The sequence below is a fragment of the Rhea americana genome, unplaced genomic scaffold, assembly GCF_003343005.1.
Source record: "Rhea americana isolate MKP2758 unplaced genomic scaffold, rheAme1 scaffold_6, whole genome shotgun sequence".
Classification (NCBI taxonomy): domain Eukaryota; kingdom Metazoa; phylum Chordata; class Aves; order Rheiformes; family Rheidae; genus Rhea; species Rhea americana.
The window spans coordinates 2,781,238-2,802,020 of NW_028186756.1; the positions used below are offsets into that span (position 1 = coordinate 2,781,238).

Genomic DNA, 20,783 nt, shown 5'->3' on the forward strand with positions numbered 1-20,783 from the left:
GAAGTGGGGTCTCCTGCAAGCAACAAAGGCGTTGGGAGTCTGCAAGCAAGCCAGGTGCCCTCCGGAGCACTGGCATCCCCTTCGAGAGACCACGGGCGTTTGGGAGGAGAAGGAACCTGCTGCAGAGCCTGTGGTAAATGGAAAAATTAAAACCAATTAGGATTGAATAGTGTTCATCGAAGATTTAGTAGGTGCTGGTAATTCAAGAAGAGTCCAAAGAGGAAAAGACTCTTCAACTTAAAAGCAGGATAATAAAAAGACAGAAAATAATGAGGAATACACACAGATAGGCTTAGAACATTTAAAATCTGGAAGACTGCAAAGACAGGGACAGTTTAATGCAGATAAATGTAGAATAACGAGGTTTGTGAGTCTTTATCACGTACTGTAAATGCCTGTGGCTCATAGAATATGAGGAAGAAAAAAAGGAGTAAGAAAGTTGAAAGATAAGTCTCTGAATATTATTTATGAATAATGAGAAACAAAGTGAGTAGAGGAAAGAAAGTCAGTGTATGAAATAATGAAGACTGATGACTTGCTATCACACAAATCTGTGTGCTTGGTAGAATACAAGGAAGGAGTAGAGTCGGAAGACAAGTCTGCGGAATGAGAAGCAGTGAATGAACAAACGGGAATACTAGAATAATGCACAGAATAATGATGACTCTTAGGGGACTCYGTCCCTCAAACCAATGTACTTGGTAAATACATGGAATGCACAAATAAAGGGATTAGGAAAGGAAGGACGGGTCTGTAGATGTCATAAAATATGAGAAAACAATAGAAACTTGTAGTTTGTATTCTAACAAATCGGAAAGTAATTGAACCTGGCATAGTCTGTTGAGACGTACGAGAGCTTGATTGCCTTCAGTGGAACAACTGGTTTTGCGCGCAAATAGGGCCACAACCAACTTAGTTAATGCAGAAAACTAAAAGGTCGTAAATCAGAACTCTGTTCTGCATACTGAAAGTAATGCAGCTTGCTTTTCATATTCAGTAGGGGTTTTCAGCAACTTTGCTATCAGTCTGCATGCTGACAGCACGGAGTTCGTATTAGCCACCGTGGCATGCTCCCAAAAAGGTTAGTTTTTACCAGTTGCATTTTCTCAGGGTACAGTCAGCTGAATTCGATGATATCATAGTTACAAATTAATGTCCTGTTGAGTAGCTTTGGARAATGGGATCTTACAAAATAAGTCAGAATTTTGAGAAATTTATAATCCAGTTTGGACATATGATTTCATTGCATCAAAACCAACTCAGATGTCTCAAGACATCTTTGAATTCACATATAGGTTCTCATATAACTTTCATTAAAAGAGCTATTGAGTTTTTCCTTTAGAATACATATTCACTGTGCAAAGGTGGGATGTGTCTGTTTAGACAAGTACAAACTTGTAACTTGGGAGAGAAACGTAACAGTGTATAAATTTATGCTTATTGTTTATATTGAGTAATTAATACAGCGAACGTTTATAGGTATTCTGGCACTCTGAGCCTGCATGTCTTTGTCTATATGTAAACTGTTATAAAAAGACTTCTGGATACACTGTTTGCTCTGCTATTTGAAACTGCATTTGCAGGAAATACATGTGATTGTATCATTAGATACCCAAGACCTGGATCCTTTGAGCCARTGGAAGTATACTGATGCAAACCTGAGGGCGTGGGACAAAATATRAAAGCTGTTTAGTAGAATTTAACTGTGTAAGCCCTTAGAAAATCCCATGAGGTTTTTATCAATAATGTGAGAGTATTTCTCACATTATTCTTCACCTTTGATGTGACTTGTTTCCTTTATGTTTCAGGTTATGAGTCTTCAAATGCATAAAAGGCTAAAGCTAAGAAAATTTGTTCACCATGTCCGTGGCTCGGGTGAAAGTACTGGTCTTAAAGGGCAGCAGTAGAGACTCAAATTACACAATAGGAAAGACTTGCCATGAGTAAAGCACTCATACAGAAGCATTGCAGTAGGTTGCATGGTGAGGTTATAGAGTTAGACAGGCATCTGTCTGGAATAATGTAGGTATAGTTGATCTTACCTGAGGCAAAGAAATGGACRAGATAAAGTCTTGTATTTCCTTTCAGCTCTCATTTTCTATGATTCGTGGTTCTGTTAGCCTCCGATTAGACCCACTTAGTTATGAGTTCACTTTCCTGTCCAGTGAGTTTGATGTGTTTTTCCATCTGCCCTATACCAGCCTCTACATTTACTGGGAAGGGAGGATTGTTTTTTGGTTTTTGGTTTTTTTTTTTTAATGCTGGTAAATAGGTGCAAGTCTAACACATCATAGAGTGAATTTAAAGAGGAGTAAAATGTGATGTATGTTACAGCTGGTTAGGCTCTCTCTGGATTTACCTATATAACTTTTTGAAGTTCAGTGAAGACCATATGTTTCACTGCTGCCTTATCACATTAGTTCAGCTTTTCTCTACAGACAGTGATGCTCCTTTCTTAGCATCAGAGAATTGGGTTTGGTTCTCTCCTTTCACAAATCGTCACCACTAGAGCTGCAGCAAGCTAAATCATGCTATCATAAAACCTTTGCGACACTATTTAATGGCAGAATAAATGGTATAGTGAAATATAGCTGGAAATTGAAACGTATTCATGCATTCATGATACACCAAGAATTCATAGCGGAGTCTGTATGTTTTCTTCATGAGATAATGCTTTTCCAAATCAATCTTTCTGGCTTCTTTGAATTTTCATTCAAAATCAACAGTCACAATGATTTCACCGTAGTTCTGCCTGTGTTCGGGACAGAATTATAGCAGAGTTTCTGAAATAATACTGTTCTGACCCTCCGTGTGTATCTACACGGTTATCTTTTCCTGTTTCGTTACAGACGTGCCTGTGTCATTCGAGGACAGGTAGTAGCAGTAGATGGGACACCTTTGGTTGGAGTGAATGTCAGTTTTCTACACCACAATGAGTACGGATACACCATCAGTCGACAAGATGGAAGGTGAGACTTTTATGTATGACCTCTCACTGAGTTAGATTTTTACAGTTGGGGCCATCTACCACCTTCTGTTCATGTGCAAAATTCTCCTAGCYGTCACTGTTTGTAATGTGGACTGAGGATGACATCTGGTCCTCTGTTCTGGGAGCACATCTAACTAGAGCTCTCTGTGGTAGAGGAACCGCAGAAGAAAAGGAAGAATAAAAAAACAATAGCAACAAGAAAATTGCAGTGACATTCAAACACCTGGAGTCCCAGTGTGACRGCGCTGCTGTCATAGCACCTCCAGTGAGTCTCTATTCTGAGAKGGTGTCGATGACACACTGCTTGGCGTATTATTAACCTCCTTGACATTTGAATATTTTCAGTAGTCAAGTTTTCCATAGAATTCCCTGTCTCCCCTCTTTTTTTTCTGTCTTTAAGTGTTCAAGTAGTTTACTGAGGATTCAATAAAGCCAACTCCTTTAGCTGGTCGCCTGAGCCAATCTGTAAAAATAAAGAGAGATTCTTAACAGAGCCAAAATGGTTAAAATGCTGTTCTGCAGCCAAACCTGAGCAATCCTGGCTCCCCCCTTTCACCAGCCTTTTAGGGCCGAGTTTAGTTCCTGAAAAGAGATGGTTTTTGCTGTGTTCTCCATTGTACTCCAAGGTTGGCCATTCATTTGCAGTAGGGTCATGATTTGCCCCCGAACTTTAGTCATATTCACTTGCTAAGGGCTCTTAAAGCCTTCATCTTCCTTGATGGTGTTATGAATGACAAGAAATTAGACAGTATCTTCTAACAAGGAAGGAAATAATTTGTTGCTSTTTCCACAATTTTTTGGGACACTGTCACTTGATAAAAGTAAAGAGCATGCATATTTATTTTCTCTTATTTTCCTGACTTTMAAATCACCCTACTGAAAGTTAGTAATTATCATTTCCTATTTATGCTAGCCTGGATAAAGTTGTTGCATAAAGATATGCTACCTGTATTTTGCTGTGAATGTAATTGGTGTCATTTGGGAAACGTGATGAGAGATGAATAATTACGTCTGACTTCTTATCACAGTTTGTTACCATCAAAAGCCTCCGTAATAGATGCATTCAGTAATACCAAGGGTGAAGTGTCATTTTACATATTACCTTATGGTACCTGACTATACATGTCAGAAACTCGGAGAATTGAGACTGTGTATAGCTTGCCTTCTATGTCCCACTGCTTTGCAGCCCTCATGTGCCAAGGGTTCTTCACAATAACTCCCAGAGGAGTTCCTGCCATACATACAAGAGCAGGTTCACTTAGTGCAGTTAATCGGGTTCTTTCCCAAAATCTTCTTATCCTGCAGAGAGTGGTCTCCTGCTCAATGTATTCAACCTTTTCCTCCTGCTACTTTCAGAAAAAAAGGAGATATGTTAATAAAGAAAAGATCTATCAGGCTTAAGAGTTCTTTATTCTGCATGCTGTACCTTTTTCTGAGTAATAAAAAAGCATCCTTTTTGTGGATTAGGAATTTCTTTTCATATGGACCAAAATAACAGAATCCCCACACTTGTTACAGATTACTGTTAGTAGTGATTCTAGATCCTAAACTGGGKAGAGTGGGTAGGTAACAGTGGAGTACCATACTTGGCTAATGATATGTAAGGGAGAAAGCAGAGGGAGATCAAGCTTCTGCATGAATGCCAAATAGCACTGGAAAAATATACTAGAATGATTTCACATAGCAAATTAAACATCATAATGAACAATATAAAGAGATTTTTTGTGATGCATTGAAAGTTGTGGCAGTATGATGAAAGCAAAATGAAACAAAGCATTTTATTTTGTTTTTTTCAGTTTTGACCTTGTGGCTGTTGGAGGCATCTCTGTCACTCTAGTTTTTGACAGATCTCCTTTCATATCTGAAAAAAGGACACTTTGGTTACCTTGGAATAGATTTATCATTGTAGACAAAGTTGTAATGCAAAGAACAGAGTCAGAAGTACCGTCGTGTGATATCAGTAGTTTTATTAGCCCAAATCCCATCGTACTCCCTTCACCATTGACAGCATTTGGAGGGTCCTGTCCAGAAAGAGGAACCGTTATTCCGGAGTTACAGGTAATGAAAATACTTTCAAATTAACAGAATGTTCRTTTGCAGAAAAATTCTAGACAATTCCAGAAGTTACCATTCTTGACCTTTATGATATAATTATTTGGTGATAGTGACAATTTGACACAGGATGTTGAGCAGATCCAACCTTTTTCATTAAATTTGCATGCATAATTGCTCAGATCAGGGTATTATCATGAAGGTGTTATCAAACTTTTCTGCCCAAATCATATATATGCCTGATGTTCATGCATAAATACTAAAGCACATAGATAATTAAACTTACACAGGTTTAAAAAAACTGGATTTGAGAGAAATCAATGGTTGATTTTTTTCTTTTAAAAGTTACRGTTTCAGGCTTTCAGACAAATTTGGAGCGATGGCATGTAGTGGGTATTCACTGGGCATGTGACACTGCCTTGATGTCTTCCCTTGTTCCTAGAGAGTTCTGAAAATGCTGCTGTGAAGGGAATGCTACCAAATAATGACCATTTAACTGCTGTGATGTTGTACACGTCTCAGAGTGACATCAGYGCGGGCTTCTTTAGTACTGCTGAGCAAAGCGCTTTCCTCCTTTTTTATTTGTTTTYGTTCTTTTAAGATGTTTATTTCTTCCCACCAAGTAGAAGGAGAAGGTGGGGAGTGCCAGTGTGATTTATTATTGAAATCCTGATTTATTTATAATGATGCACAAAACCATTTCTAGGTTACAGACRAACAGTACAGCCTCACCATGCATCAGTGTGAGGCATTAGCCAGCACGTTCTGAAGATTCTCAGGGATTTTTTATCCCTTCATATCTTCTAGTTCTTTGTGATGGCATCGTCAGCTATATGTTACTCCTTGGGGTTTTTTTTACTTTTTTTCCAAATTAGAACAATATTAGCATGCTATTTCCAATTGATTACATTTAAATGTCTTTTTTTTTCTTGAGTCTCCCTTCAGTATGTGTTTAGAATTGCTTTCTAATTAACCTTGCACTTAACTATTCTGTTCTTTGRTACTTAGATGGTGTAAGTTGAACACCCAGCAAAATACAACTATGTGGATTTTAGATAATGTTAACCCCCGTAATGTTTCGTATGTTATTTGAGCAGATAGAGTTTAAGCCAAAGCCCTGCAGTAAGACCTCATCTGGCTTCTCTTTTAAATTCACTGAGGAAACATGGAACATATTTTGTTGGCTAKCTGGAAATATGAATATTTCCATCCTTTTTTCTTTTGCTACTGATGAAGGGCCCTTATCYTATATGTAGGAGCCCTCTGATTGAACTCAATGTTTAAACATCTGCGTAACAGTAAACACATTATCTTGTTCCAGCTAGCTGATGACCAGTGTTGCTTCATAGAACATAATAGGTGAAACTAATGAACGTAGATTAAGAATAACTGATGCACGCTAGTAAGAGAAAACTGGGTCACGTTATTCCACATGAAGTATTCCTAGGTCTTTTTTAAGCAGTAAGGTACCTGAAGATGCAGCCTACTCCTAAGACAAACTGCTCCCAGTCCCTTTGCTGGCAATGAAGGGTCCTTAGGGTGTTGATTTTTATTGTACAAGACTGGGAGATGAATAAAAAGTAACCCAGAATAGCAAGAGAAAGAGATATATCAGAATATATTAGTACTTGTATGTTTCTGGTTTTCTATTAAAAAATAAGAAGAGATGTCAGAAGTATGACAGAGGGGGCAGCTGGGATGTCAGCGGGAAAGAGGGGACCACTGCAAGTCAGGAACAGTAAAGGGAGCAGGAATTTCCCTGGCAACACTGCATTTCATATGTTGAAAGGACGAGTGCTGGCAGGCCTCCAGCAGTACTGCAGCAATCCTATGACAGTGATAGTGTAACAATATGTAAATAAAAAGGGTTGGAAAGTGAAGCAATTTATTGTTAAAGCAACAACCAGAAAAAACGGAAAACTAGGGAATATAAACAAAAAACAGTTTGTATTTTTCCAAGCTCTACTAATTTAACATTATGACAAATTGGCTTGCTATTACTGCAATGTACTAAAATCATTACCCTTCCTGGAGGTTAACCTAACTGGAGCACGGACCAGTTTCCGGTGGCCTGGGGTGCCTGATGGACTCATCCAGGAAGCTGCTCGCAGCAGAGCGCTTGCTCCCAGGCAATCACAAGAGCTAGGTCCGTAGCTCGAAGGCCCCCATCATTCAAAAGGTCAAGGCCAGGCTTTCTCCCTCTCCCACACAAGCTTGCAGCCTCCACAGTCCCTCTCGTTGCTGAAGGCATATCTTCACTGCGGCCAGGAGCTGATACCGTGCCAGAGTGGGCATATCCAAGCCAGCTTTAAGCCAACCGATTCAGACAGCAGCAATGACAACAGAGCAATGGGATTTGAACTCTACAGCACGCCTGGGGACTTTACCTGTGAGCTGGATGAGTCTGATGCCCAAGTGCTTTCCTGTTCGGTGCTGCATGTCCCCAGCTGGTTTGTTATGCCRTGCCTTCTTCTGCCATGCCCCTTCTTGCTGCAGCTTAGCCTCACTGCAAGTAGCTCTGTGCAGCGTTTGGCTTATCAGCAAGATCTGTTTTCTTGYTTAGCTCTCCCTCAGTTAGGGCAGGTCCACGTTACCTCCAAAGCAGGACAGTGTCTTCAAATCGTTGTATAATGTATAATGTGTGTACAGACTTTAAAAAATATATTTATTTCGGTATATTCTAGTTAAAACACTCATTAAGTAAACCAAATAATAAAGCCAAGGTGCAGCTGTAATGCTCATACGTATGAATATGATCACAGAGGTTGTATTTGCRCCTCTGAAGATAATAATGAAGAATGAAAGGAAGAAGTTTTTTAGCAAAGTAGATCGACTGCCATCTAACAAGATGAGAAAGCAGTTTTTGGAGTTGGAAATTTTGCATGGTGCCTGGCTCCTACATTACTGGAAAAACTCAGAAAAGAGCAGTGTTTTGAGTGATACTGTGTTCAGATCATGATTGTAAATTGTAAAGTAAACACTAATAATCATAACTTTGCACTTCCCTTAGCTGTAGATATAATCATATGACTGTTTTTATCCAAGGTGGTCCAGGAGGAAATACCGATTCCTTCCAGCTTTGTGAAGCTTAGTTACCTCAGCAGTCGAACGCCAGGGTATAAAACTTTGCTGCGCATTATTTTGACCCACACAACCATCCCTCCTGGAATGACAAAAGCACATCTGATAGTTGCTGTTGAAGGACGTCTGCTCCAGAAGTGGTTTCCTGCTGCAACCAATTTGGTCTACACGTTTGCCTGGAATAAGACAGATATATATGGGCAAAAAGTTTCTGGTCTGGCAGAGGCTATGGGTATGTAGAATCACCTTGATGTAAGCAGAAGCACTAACAAATATGAAGCCAGGAAAATACACTTAAAATTTTGCTGCTGCGCTTTTGTAGATTTCARTCAAATGCTTCTTTAGCTATTTAAAATGACTTGTATGATTTTCTAGAAACATTTCTTTCCTTGTTCCTTCAGCATCTTCATTCTAACTTAATCAGTTTGAAAATCCCCTTTTCCCTCTGAGAATAGTTTATACTAATGGCATGTTCAGCTCTCTCTATTTTTGAATGTTACTTTGAATATGACCTTTGGTGTGTCATTGTCTCTGTCGTTTTTTGGCTATGACATTTAAAATGTCATTTCCACTCAGGGTTTGCAAAATTCTAACTTTTAGGCATCCCCTCTTACTATGGTTTATGTCCTCATCGGTTAAAACTTCTTAATTTTTTGTTTAAAAGTGGTTATGTGAAAATCATCGCGTTACCTAGGCATTCTTCGCCAAGTGACACAAGCAGATACTCTTAAGAATTGCTTGAAAAGCTGTTGTTAAAAATACATTTTATTTAGCCAGGCCATTTTTTCCATGAGTTTAATTATTTGATTTTTAGAGGGCTTGCTTTGCTTTTGAAGTCAGGGGAATTATAACAAGAAGYAAGATCAGACTATAAGACAAGGATAAATAAGGACTATATGGAGCCATTCAGCCATGCTTGGAGACTACATGGAGCCGTTTGTCCATGCAAGGAGTGCTGTCTCGTTCCAGATAGCACAACGCTGTTCTGAGGGGCAGCCAGAAACTCTGTTCAGCTCCTGTTGTGTTGAGTGTACAGACCACGTGTCTGCAAATTGGCCTGCRCACAGTGAAACGGAGCCTTCTAGGCTTTGCAGGATCCTGCAGGTCCCTGTATGTGTAGTACTTCATGTGCCCTCAAACTGGTAGTTTGTGAGGCAGCTGTGGGGAGAGGAGATAGGCGAAAGAGGGAAGGAATATATCACTTCCACAGCCGCTTCTGCTTGGAGAGCAGTGTGGAGGTAGTCCTGGTGTCAGCAGAGGATAATGTGATAGTCAAAAATATGGAGTATGATTTACATCGAGCAATGCACAAAGGAATATATCAGAAAATAAGGAGCTTATTCTAAGGCCGTGGTTCCACAATCAATTTAAACAGATAAAACTGCAGGTTGCTGCTAGAAGGGACGTTCCCACGTTCCCTCCTTCTCCCCTGAGCCACCACTCACATTCATTTGATCATGAAATGAGCCAGATCAGGAACAAATTCAGCTGCAAACTGAAGCAACTAGAAAATAAGTGATAAATTTTCAGCTTCATTAGTTTCCTGATTTGCTATGAATGCTAGTGCAGAAGTGCAGGTCTACACATTCCAGCTGTAGCACACACTTTACATTGGCCTGAAGCAATCAAAACTCCAACCTTAGCACAGGCTTTCCTGAGTTGATCTATCATGTGTGCACCCAATCTATCACATGAGCCCTTTCTGGCTCCTCTTCTCACAAAACCTCATGGGGAAGCTGTGAAATCCGGCCCTAAACAATTGCAGCTATCGATTCCTGCAGGTGTTTTGTGGTGCAAGAAGGTGTTAAATGAGTCTTTGGTTCTACTTACTTACGTATATTTGTGCAAGTGCACGGATGGAAACACGTTCAGATGTGCCTGCTGGTGCATCTACACATGCCATCTGTACAGGTTCATTCCTTGCGTGGTAACACTCGCATAGGTGAGRCAGAACAGGGAAGTGTAACAGCTCCCTCTGGATCACTTAAGAGCCTTTTGGTGACCATGAAATCCAGTCCATATCTGGACCTTATAACCAAATTAAATCAAATGCAAACATAACTTCTTATAAAATGATACATCCATTATAAAATCCTAAATTAAAAGTAGGTGAGAGTCATATGTTTAAATATGAATAAAACCTATACAGCAGTTCTGGGTAGCAACCTTTAATTATTTAATTGGTGCTTAATTTTTTAATTTTACTTAAGGTTTAGTTTAATTATGCTTCTTGCAAAATAGAAACAGAAATCTTTGTATTTGTAAAGTGCACTGTTAGCTTGGTTTGTTTCACTCCAGTAGAGATGTATTTAATTTGACAGTGTAGTGTTCGCGGACCTTTCTCTGCATCCATTATATGAATTTTGTCAAAATTATTTCCTCTGCCTGCATATTACAAATACTTAATACTGCATTCTGTTCAGATTTCATTTTAATTACATTAAACTGCAGCAGGTTGAGGTCCTGGCAGCTCAGCATATAACCATCTGGCTTTAGTTTTATAAATACTATAAGCATCTTTATTTTTCTTTGGGGTTATTGACAACAATGATCACATAACTAATTACAGAAAAGAAGACTTCCTGAGCATGCTTGCACTCATAAGAGGTACAGTTCGAATTCACTGGAGAAATGTTTGCTAGTGTGTGTTTATTCCACKGGTCTCTAGCAGAGAGGCCATTTTCTCAAAGCAGTAGCAGAGATGGTAAAGTAGCATTTTTTTGTTCTAAATAAAAACATCATGAGGATGTTGCCACATAAAACCTTTGCGGTGAAGTTTACACGCTCTTGGGAGTTAACGTAGCTTAAGGGAAGATTTCAGTGGAAATCTCAGTATCTGCCCCAGGAAGCTCSGTAGACGTCGGTGGTATTCCTGCAAGCTCGTGCTTGCCGCACAGCAGGACGCAGCGGCATGCGCGGGCTGAGCCTTCTGGAGGGGGTGTGAACCAACCCTCAAACATCATACTCTTAGCAGTCTTCACAGTTTATTAGTGTACTTGTTCTTTCAGCTTAGTCATTACAGTTCTTGTTCGAAGAAGATGCTGATAAGTACAAATACTTAAGGAAAGAATGAGATTATCGTCCTGTTTAATCATGTCTTTGATTTCATACCTGTGTTTTGCAACTATCAGGAGAAACAGCAGCAGCCTGTGATTTATGATATGCTAGCTCTAAAAACAGTTTAATCTTAATTCTTCTAAAAAATTGTATGAAAAAGAGTAGATTTTTGGTGCACAATAGATCATCATTTTGAGGCTGCAACTGTACTTTCTTTTTATTAATTTCCAAAAACATAGTTACTACTACTCTGCTCTTTCATTCTTGCATGCAGTGAAATGTCAGCCACTTCCAAAATGGGCTGCTGTCTGTAGGTGAGTTTGCCGGAGAGTAACACCCCACCATGAGGTTAAGCTGACTGAGATTGTGTCACTTCACTTACAGAATTGTAGCCTCCTGCAAAGCCTATCAGAAACAAAATGCTTGTTTTTCCAGCGGCAGTGCAGTCACTTGGTTGACTTTGTAGTTGTTATGCTTCGCCCTGGTTCCTGCATGTGCAAAACGGTTGCAAGTAAGGAGATTTTTGCGACTGACATGTCAGTGCCTCCACTGAAGAGGTTCAGCAGCTCCTGCTTGAAGGTGGCTCAGATGCTTCTTTGGGCACACAGATATTCTTTGGTGTGCAGAATAGACTGTTTTCATAAATATGTGTATTTGTACCTAGAAACAAATTTGAAAACACAGCCAAAGTGAGTGCATGTCCGCGCGTCCCTTGCTGGTGAGAAGGAGCAGAAAGGCAGCTGCGCGCAGGAGCAATGAAGTTGCAGGAGAGGGGATAGCAGTCTGGAGGGCACTGGGCAGCCCCGAGTCGTCGGATACAGGCAGGGAATAGCAGCAGCTTCACAGTGCCAGCTGTGTCCTAGGAACCGGGCCGCTGCCAATCCATGGGCACGCGGTCTCGGATGGTGGGAACTGCCATACGTCCCGGACCCAGGTGCCAGCAGGCGGCCTCTCGGCTGGTGGCCCTGGCAGCAAGCCATCCCTGAGTCCGGCCGGGATGCCGGGCAGCGCTGCAGCAGCGGCACGTTGTGGCACTGCGTCCTGCTGCAGCACCCACCTCCGACGTGGCGGGGCTCCGAAGCGTGGAGTGGCTTCGGGTGCAAGGTCTGCCCTTTCCCCTCCTCTGCGTGAACCCCCAGGAGATGGTCCCTGCCGTTCCCCAGCCTCGGCGATGCCGCCAGCGCCGAGCGGGGCAGGCGTTGTAGTCACCAGAGCTCCTTCAACTAAAAAAATAGGAYGCAGTAGCTGTTGGGCACTCAGAGTAACAACTAAAACATACCGTGCGTACAGCACCCAAGGAGATGTGGTTTGTAGGAGTCAGAGATCAGCTGCAAAACCACGTTCTGTCTGCAAAAGTGATGAAGCAGCTCTGCTAAGTGGAGTTGCTGTGGGGAACAGCTTTCAGTTTGCCATAAAATATTTATCTAACAGACACAAATGCTCCCTGCTATAGCTGGCCAAAATATTTTGATTGCCTCCAGTAATGGAATTTTGATGGAATTAAAACTATTTATGGTTCAGGTAAAATGTAAATAGAACTGCTAGATGGACAACATGAGATGAAAATACTGAAAATCTCAGAAGACTGCGTGTCTTAAAATATTTTTGTATTTCATCTTAATATAGTTTTTAAAACATTTTTATTTCTTAAAGGCTGAAATACTTCAGCATTTCCTAGATAAGACCTTGGGGGCTTGGATTCAAGATGATGTTCTTCATTTGGGAATGAATTACACTGAAATGTAAAAAGGTTGACTGGAGGAGAAAAGTAACTAAAGATAAAAAAAACTACTGGTTGGGGTGAAACATTTTGGAGTTACCAAAAATTAAATTTTGAAAGATTTTTTTGTTTCACTGGAGTATTAAAGGGAAGTATTTTCTGTGAGCTTGAGCCAGTTCTGTCCCATAGAACTCCACTGGTAGGGGAAATCAAGATTTACAGCAAGTGCCTTGGCCAGCTACAAAGAGGAGGCAGGAGATGTGCAAGTTTGTTGAAATTTTTTTTTATTTAATTCTAGAAATTTTCAGTTGACAATCCATTTCTTTCCACCAACAGTTCTTAAAATCACAAAAAGACCTTTAGGATAAAGATCACTAAATTTGAAAAAATACCCAGTCTGTGCAAAGCGACGTTCTTGGGCTTAACAGACAAACAAAAACAGTTTCAGCTTCAACGCAGAACCTTTCTGTTGAAGCTTTTATTCAGGTAGTTGATAGAAATGCAATAAACAAGTCAGAAATCGTTGGAGGACATTCATGCTCATAAGACAATCCATAACTGATACTGCGAGAAATACCGTGCTTTGAAACTGTAGTAACTATAGCTTTCACAAGATACTGATCTCTTAAACTCTTTATAATACCCTTCCCCACCAGCAATCAGGCAGAAGATAATTAGTGGCATCATTACCTGACAGGTGAATATTGAAACCTAGAATGAAAAATTACCCTGTAGTTCACAGAGAAAAACAAGACTGATATATCTTTAATTATTTGTTTGCAGTGTCTGTGGGATATGAGTATGAAACATGTCCTGATTTTATTCTGTGGGAGAAAAGAACCGTAATCCTCCAGGGCTTTGAGATGGATGCTTCCAACCTGGGAGGCTGGTCCATAAACAAACACCACGTGCTGAATCCGCAGAGTGGTAAGTGGAAGAGAAATACAAATTTTAAAGGAATTAATTGCTCACATTTTCAGTATGACACTTTATAATGTTCACTCCTTTTTGTTCAAATATGCACCCTCATTTATTGAGAACTGGACTGTAAATGTCACCTGAAGGGATATTCTTAATGTTCTGGCTCCCAGGTCTTAAACCCTGGTGTCACTGGCCCTGGTGACCGCCAGCACGTTTGGGTCATTGGGATGGGCAAGGGCACGCTCATTTGGCATTAGAAGCTTTCATCCCCACACCGTTGGTATCGCGGTACTAAATTTGAGGTCAGTTTATAGTGTGGCATATTCTCGGTGAAGTGTCTGCCTCCCTGATGCAACCTCTAACTAACATCTGCTAATAGTGTTGTCAGCAGTCACAGAAAGTCACGGAAAGACACCAAACGTGCCTGAAAGCGGGAGAGCGGAGCGTGAGGCAGCCCGGCCGGGCAGGCAGGGGCCTGGGCAGTGCCCCCCAGCACTGTCCAAAGCATTAAAAAAAATCTGTAAATCCTTGTGACAGTGTAACATTCAGCCTGCAAACAGATTCTTCAGGCTTTTGGGGTTTTTCGTCCCTTAATGCCTAAACCCAGGTATTAGTGGGATTAAATCATTAAAGCAATACTTGTCTGTAAGTTATGGTAGCTCGAGAAATACAACTTTGCAGATAAACAGATACCTCCCTTCCCTGGGAAGGAGAAAGTTAGGCTTATAGTTCAGCACATACACATCAGGATAGTATTGGATTCAGCGAAGTTCTCTCAATTTGCTCCAGTTGAGTCAGTCCACTAAAATCTGTTTCCATCTGCAGACTTCTGTGCTGGAGATCCATGCCCAGATGTAGAGCTGTCAGGTTTTTGCAAGTCTTGTTGTTGAATGCACAACTACTGTATAAATATTCCAAATACAAAAGGTCAGATTTAGTTTGTAAATTATCTGGATTTCTGTTTTGATTTAAAATAGTTTGACATTTTAAACAGCCGTTCTTTCATACCCTGTCTTACTGGTTTGTATAGATTGTCTCTTTTAAATGCCAGCTATTGACATTTAACACAAAGAGAAATCTGACCTCAGCCAGCTCAGCCCCCAACTGCGAGCCCCATAGTCTCCTCCTTAGTGCCAATTTGCCACTTGCATGGTTTAATTTCCAGACTAAATTGCTGGCAGTAACTCCAATTTATATGACTATCCACTAACTGCAATGGTTACTACCATAATTCACCCCATAGGCGCCGATGTGTTTTGAGATTTTATAAAATACACAGTTAGAATCTGAGCAGCTAAATAATATAATATTTAGCTGAGCAGCTAAATCACTGCTTTTCTGAACCTGGGCTCTGTGGTGACAAACTGCTTCCTGGCTGTTTTCAGCTACGTGGCCCAGACTTTCAGGGAATGCCGGCGAGCGCTGGCAGCAGCGGGGCACGTCTCCGCCGCGAAGCTGCCTGGGCTGAGCCCGCTGCCCTGGCTCTGGTCATGGATGGTCCTCTGGTCTTCACAGGTTTTGACTGTGCAAATCTGGCTTATGTATAGGAACATAGAAATAACAACCCACCCAGCGTAGCAGCCCATAGTCTCGTATTAAGCAACAAACTAAATAATCAGCTGTGTTAATCAAAAGGATAAAAATAACTAGTACATTTCTGTTCTCATCAAGAAACCAGGGGACTGCTCTTCCGTTTCAGATATGCAAAAATGTACTTTTAAATAAGGACAAAATGGTGATTCAAACTTAGAGTGGTACGTTTCAGACTTATCTCCACGCCACTGCGAGTGGAATGAAAAGCCTGAGTAGCCTTCTCAAGTATGAATATATTGAAATTTTCGTTTTTAATTAAACCATCCCCTCTGTACATATGAGGAGCTACAAATTTTAGAAGCGTGAAATTTATACCCATTTTGAAATACTGTCATTGGATTAACTTCAGAAATAGCATTGGAATATAAGACAAATATCTTTCTAAAAATTCTCTACTGCAAATTACAGTTTTCTTTTCAGACTAAAACCAAAACCACTCTGTTTGGTGAGTTAACTGTTTGTGAAGAGCTTATATTTAACACCTACCACTAAACCTTCTCTTCCAGCAGATGTGCTGCTGTGTGCGCTCTCCTGCTCCCAGACAAGCTGTATGTGCTTCCTTCACTCTCTGTAAAGGCTTTTCATTTTAGAGATGTTAGAAAGTAAATTCAATCACACAATAGAAAAGTTGCGAAAATAAATAGRTGCAGTTACATAGAATTGCATTTTGTAGCACAGTCTAAGCTCTGGAGGTACGTATATTAATACATAGAAACTACACAGTAAAAGCCATGTTCTGTTGCTGGATTAAGTATCCAAAGCAAAACAAACAGATTCTGGTAGACTGGATGTGAAAAAACGTGTACTATTCCCCCACGGTTGTTATTGGAAGCTCAAGCTTTTTAAATGAATACATTTTTGCATCAATAAGAATGTAATGTTAATAAAGATAGTGGATCGCACTCGCTTCTCAGACATACTAAACTGTTCTTTTTCTGCCTTTCCCCCTGCTCCAGAGGTTTGTTCACTTGCAATTCAGGACATGGTTCTAGTTTAATGTTGCCCAGCACAAAGGTGTTGGTCAGTTTGGAAGATCTTCCCAGCGGTTCTCATAATCAAGTAGAGAACATCAAGTAGAGGCTTGCTCCTATATCGAGTCCTTTTAAAGGCCCGGAGAGCTCATGAATAACAACAAATATGCTATTAATTATTTTCAGAGTATTCTCTGAATTAGATTTTTCTCTGATTGTCAAATGTATTGATTTCATTTTTAGTTGGGGGAAGGCAGAGTAATTTTAAAGGGACTTCGTGGTAATTCTAGCCCCAATCCAACGCAGCACTGACTAAAATTAAAGAAGCAACTTGCGAGCCTGGAATCAAGCACATGCTTCTCTTTATTGAGAGCAAAATGTATTCTCCAGAGCCCTAATTATTTACTGGCATTTCTAGGAGGCAGCTGAAAGATTACCTTCACATTGCTAATTTCAGCCAAAAGGCAGCATCTTCATTTAGTAGTATTTTTATCTGGTAGGTAAGGGAGGAAGTGGCCGTTAATTATGCTGGCATATTTCCAATGTGCTTTTTTATGCTGGCGTTCAGCTCCAAGGAAATATATGTACTCCGTCCTTCGCTGTTCAGGAATAAATTTAAAGGAATAGATTTCCCTTTCAAATAATAATGGCAACACCCACTAATTTCCAAGGCAAAATGTTAGTTTCAGACTTACCTGAAGCCACAAAGCAAAAATTGGTAGAGAAAGGTGCACATATACATTTTCCGTACTGCGAGAAAACCCTCAAGCGCCTCCGTGCATCCTTTCTGCAGCACCGAACCTATGCTGCTGCCCCAATTTAGAGGAAGCGTCCTCAAACCTTTAGCTTTACTGCACACGTACAGCTCTCTGGGGCCAATACTCATCTCACGCAGGAGCCGAGGAGAATAGTTTTACTGGCGGCACCAGAGTTGCTTTCTCACCGAAATAACCTTTCTCAGCTGGGAATCCCGTCCGCCGACAGGGACGAGCTGCCTGCGTTTCACGTAGGAAGCACGTGCAGAACTGCCTGTGGGACAAAGTGGTGGAGCTGTAACAGAAGCAATGAAATTCCTAAAACTAATACCTGCAGCAGCTTCGCTGTTAACGCTAGGAACAAAATGAAGAGCTGTGGCATCAGGCGATGGAAGTATGATTAAGCAGGTGAAACATGCTCCAGCAGCAGCGACAAAAACAGCTTTCAACATGATGGGTTTTTTGCAAAAGCTGAGTATTGTACGATGCAAAGGGGTTTTCTTCTCCCATTTTTATTGTTCGAGCTTTAGCCAGGCAGGCTAATTTCAGCACATGGAAGGTACAGTGTGTCGTATAAAGACAAGCCATCTACTGGGCTACTGCAATCAGAAACTCGTTCCCTTGTGTTTATTGCTTTAATCATGCCGCTTTTTTGATGAAGTGCTGGGCTTTCTAATGGAAATAAGAGATTTTGGAAGTGTGGTCTGAAAGAATACCTGTCTTCCATACAAAAAATAGCTGAAGTTTTGTAATAACATGTCATTTTGAAGGAAATTACTACCTATCTTGCTGCATTGTTATTTAAAAAAACCTACAGATATTTCCTTGAAAAAAATGTTTGTATTGGTCCTGGTATTACCAGCCTCGTAATTGGAAGGAGTTTCAACAATGTATCCTGCAGAACGGTGCTGAAATATTCACKCAGTGGAAAGTTGTTTTACACTTTATAGCAGAACTTAATGTATTCTTATGGGTAAGAAATTCACTTGTGCATCAGCATTACTCCTTCACTTTTAACTTGGCTGTGCTGTGGTCGGCAACCTTTTTATATACCGTGAAGGACTCGCATTTGAATCTGAATATTGATTTTGTACTGCCACTCAGTGCTCTTTTCTGAAAAATGCATAGCAGTCCTGCTATTAATCTCCTTTAATTAAATATTCAAACTGCCTAAGAAATTCCTCTGCTACCTAATAAAAATTTATGAATAAAATGAATATTAAAGTAGTAATCCCCAAGAAATCAGATAGCACTGCAATTAACAGCCAATTTGTTAGAGCATTAACCAACCATGAGTTCCGTTCATGATGTTGGCTTTTAAAATAGCCACTAACCACTAATCGACAAAATGGTGATGATGAAACTTGGGACTGCATGAAACTGGGAGAGATTAGGGGAACTCCGTGGCGCAGTCTTTCAAAGAGCTGCTTGTTCGTTGCTGTTTTGGTAGTACGCTTTTGGGCAGGAACACGAAATCCAAAGATAAACTGGGGAGCAGTTTAACACCTGCATGCCCGCTTCTGCCGTCTCCTCTGTTATTTTTGTTTGTTGTTTGCTTTCTCGTAGGGATTGTGCACAAAGGCAAYGGGGAGAACATGTTCATTTCCCAGCAGCCGCCCGTCATCTCGACCGTGATGGGCAACGGGCACCAGCGAAGCGTCTCCTGCTCCACCTGCAACGGGCTCGCGCTCAACAGCAAACTCTTTGCCCCCGTCGCTCTCGCTTCGGGTCCTGATGGCAGCGTGTACATCGGCGACTTCAATTTTGTCAGACGGATCTTCCCGTCAGGGAATTCTATCGGCATATTAGAACTAAGGTAAAAAAAAAAAAAAAAAAAAAAAAGGAAGAAAAAAGCCTATGAAAACAACTACAGTTTGTTTTTTTTTTTTTTTTCTTTTTCATGTGGCTTAGAGAAGCAGCCACATTTAGTTGCCTGCTGAAGTTGTGTCTCACTGACCATCGGACAAACTCATCTGAAAACTTAGTCTTGTTTTAAAGTCATCAGTTAAAAGGGGTGTTATCACCCACCTTAAATGGCCTTTAGAACAGGTTTTGCATAATAAATTTCTAYAGAGTGCAAAATTAATAGGGCTGATTTTGCTTCCTATGGCTTTTTGTATACATTTATTTTTTCGAAAATGAATTAAAATCTTCCATGAAGTGTATTTTTCAAGAAARAAAGCATAAATCAAGAGTGAATAGGTATAAAACATATCAGAGCATTGTAGTGAGGCTGAAAATGGACTTACTATGTTTAACTTAATATAATTGAATTGTTGCTTGTATGTAACCAAAGAGTATGGCTGGGTTTAAGCAGACAGGAACAACCCAGGCATTGCAGACTCCCCTGTAATTGTGGCTTGGGCTTGGGATTCACTCTCAGGGTTGCAGATGCTGATACACCGAACTTGTATTTACTTCAAAACCCATAAATCTCTAACTAGTTAACATTACTGGCAATGAGGTTGCGTGCTGTTTGTTTAGGATGAATTTGCAAATGTGCAGGTGGTGGAAAGGAAACAGTGAATTTTGAAGGGAAGAAGTAATACTGGGTGATACTGAATGATGGAATAAGCAGTGTTTTGATATTGGTAGATAGCTCTGTAAGCAGTTTACAGAGAGTACAGCTGTGTTAACTGGTACTGACTACTGTTTCTTTTTCTTTTTCTTTTAAACCCTGACCTGATCTGCTTTTTAGAAATAGAGACACAAGACACAGGTAAGTAGAACATAGTAGCAGTGATACATGAACCATATGGATTTAAGGAAACAGTCTTACAAAAGCCCTTTTAGAAGTTGGGATATAAAGGAAACTGCGAATTTAGTAAATGTTAATCAAACTCACCTTTATTTACCATAAAGAAGGTTTGATGTGTTCCCTTTGAAGGGATAAAGTCTTTCTGTAAAAATCAGTTTGCTGATCACCAAAGAGGGGTTGAGAGGTTTAAACCTGAAGGCTGGGTGTGCTCTTCACAGCTGTCATACTCATTTAACATGCTGTTAGTGTGATCACAGATATAGCTGCCCAAGGAAACTGGAGGTTTCACAACTGAGAAACAGCCAAAATTGAAAGAAAGGCTGTAGAGTCACCCACGAGGGGCTTGGCAGTTCCTGGGCAGGGGGAAAAGTGCCGCCAGCCCCCGTCGCAGGTGGCACGGGGGGACCGGAGCAGGACGCGCAGCTGAGGTCAGCAATCTCGGCTCGATCCCAGCTCCTTCCCTCTCATGGCAAAAGCAAGGGGCTTCTCCCCTTTTCTTTTAACATTTTGATGTTGCTGCGTTAGGATTTCTTCAAAACGATGAAAATTGGACATTAGGCTGCGATGGATGGTGAGGGAGTTACAACAGTCAGTCTGCAGAAATGGCACGGCAGGCACTGCACCAGGGCGCTAGGCATCGTCGAGGCAGTCGTCGTAGCCTTTCGACACAGCAGTGAGATCAGTAAAGCAGCACTACTTCAACCTGAGTTGGTGGCTGCCTGGCAGAGGAGGAAACTGTGTGTGGACTGAACGCACATTTTGAGGCCGGAGAGCACTAGTCAGAATTACTTGGTTTAGCCACAGTAATGGTATGGAATGCCCCAGATTATTTGCCAGCTCATTGATAAAAGATGTCACGTTTCATATATTTTACAATGACAGCTTA

The 20,783-nt window shown here is 40.8% G+C and overlaps 1 protein-coding gene across 1 annotated transcript in view; it reads left to right on the plus strand.

The window, feature by feature from the left end:
• The window catches only part of TENM1 (teneurin transmembrane protein 1), a 240,114-nt gene that overhangs the window by 160,673 nt on the left and 58,658 nt on the right, over window positions 1-20,783 (plus strand). Inside the window, exons 14-19 of the mRNA XM_085319789.1 lie at window positions 2,850-2,969; window positions 4,786-5,047; window positions 8,087-8,354; window positions 13,683-13,826; window positions 18,706-18,955; window positions 19,838-19,858. Coding sequence (XP_085175915.1) covers window positions 2,850-2,969; window positions 4,786-5,047; window positions 8,087-8,354; window positions 13,683-13,826; window positions 18,706-18,955; window positions 19,838-19,858 — 1,065 coding nt within the window. The remainder of the gene's footprint in view (window positions 1-2,849; window positions 2,970-4,785; window positions 5,048-8,086; window positions 8,355-13,682; window positions 13,827-18,705; window positions 18,956-19,837; window positions 19,859-20,783) is intronic.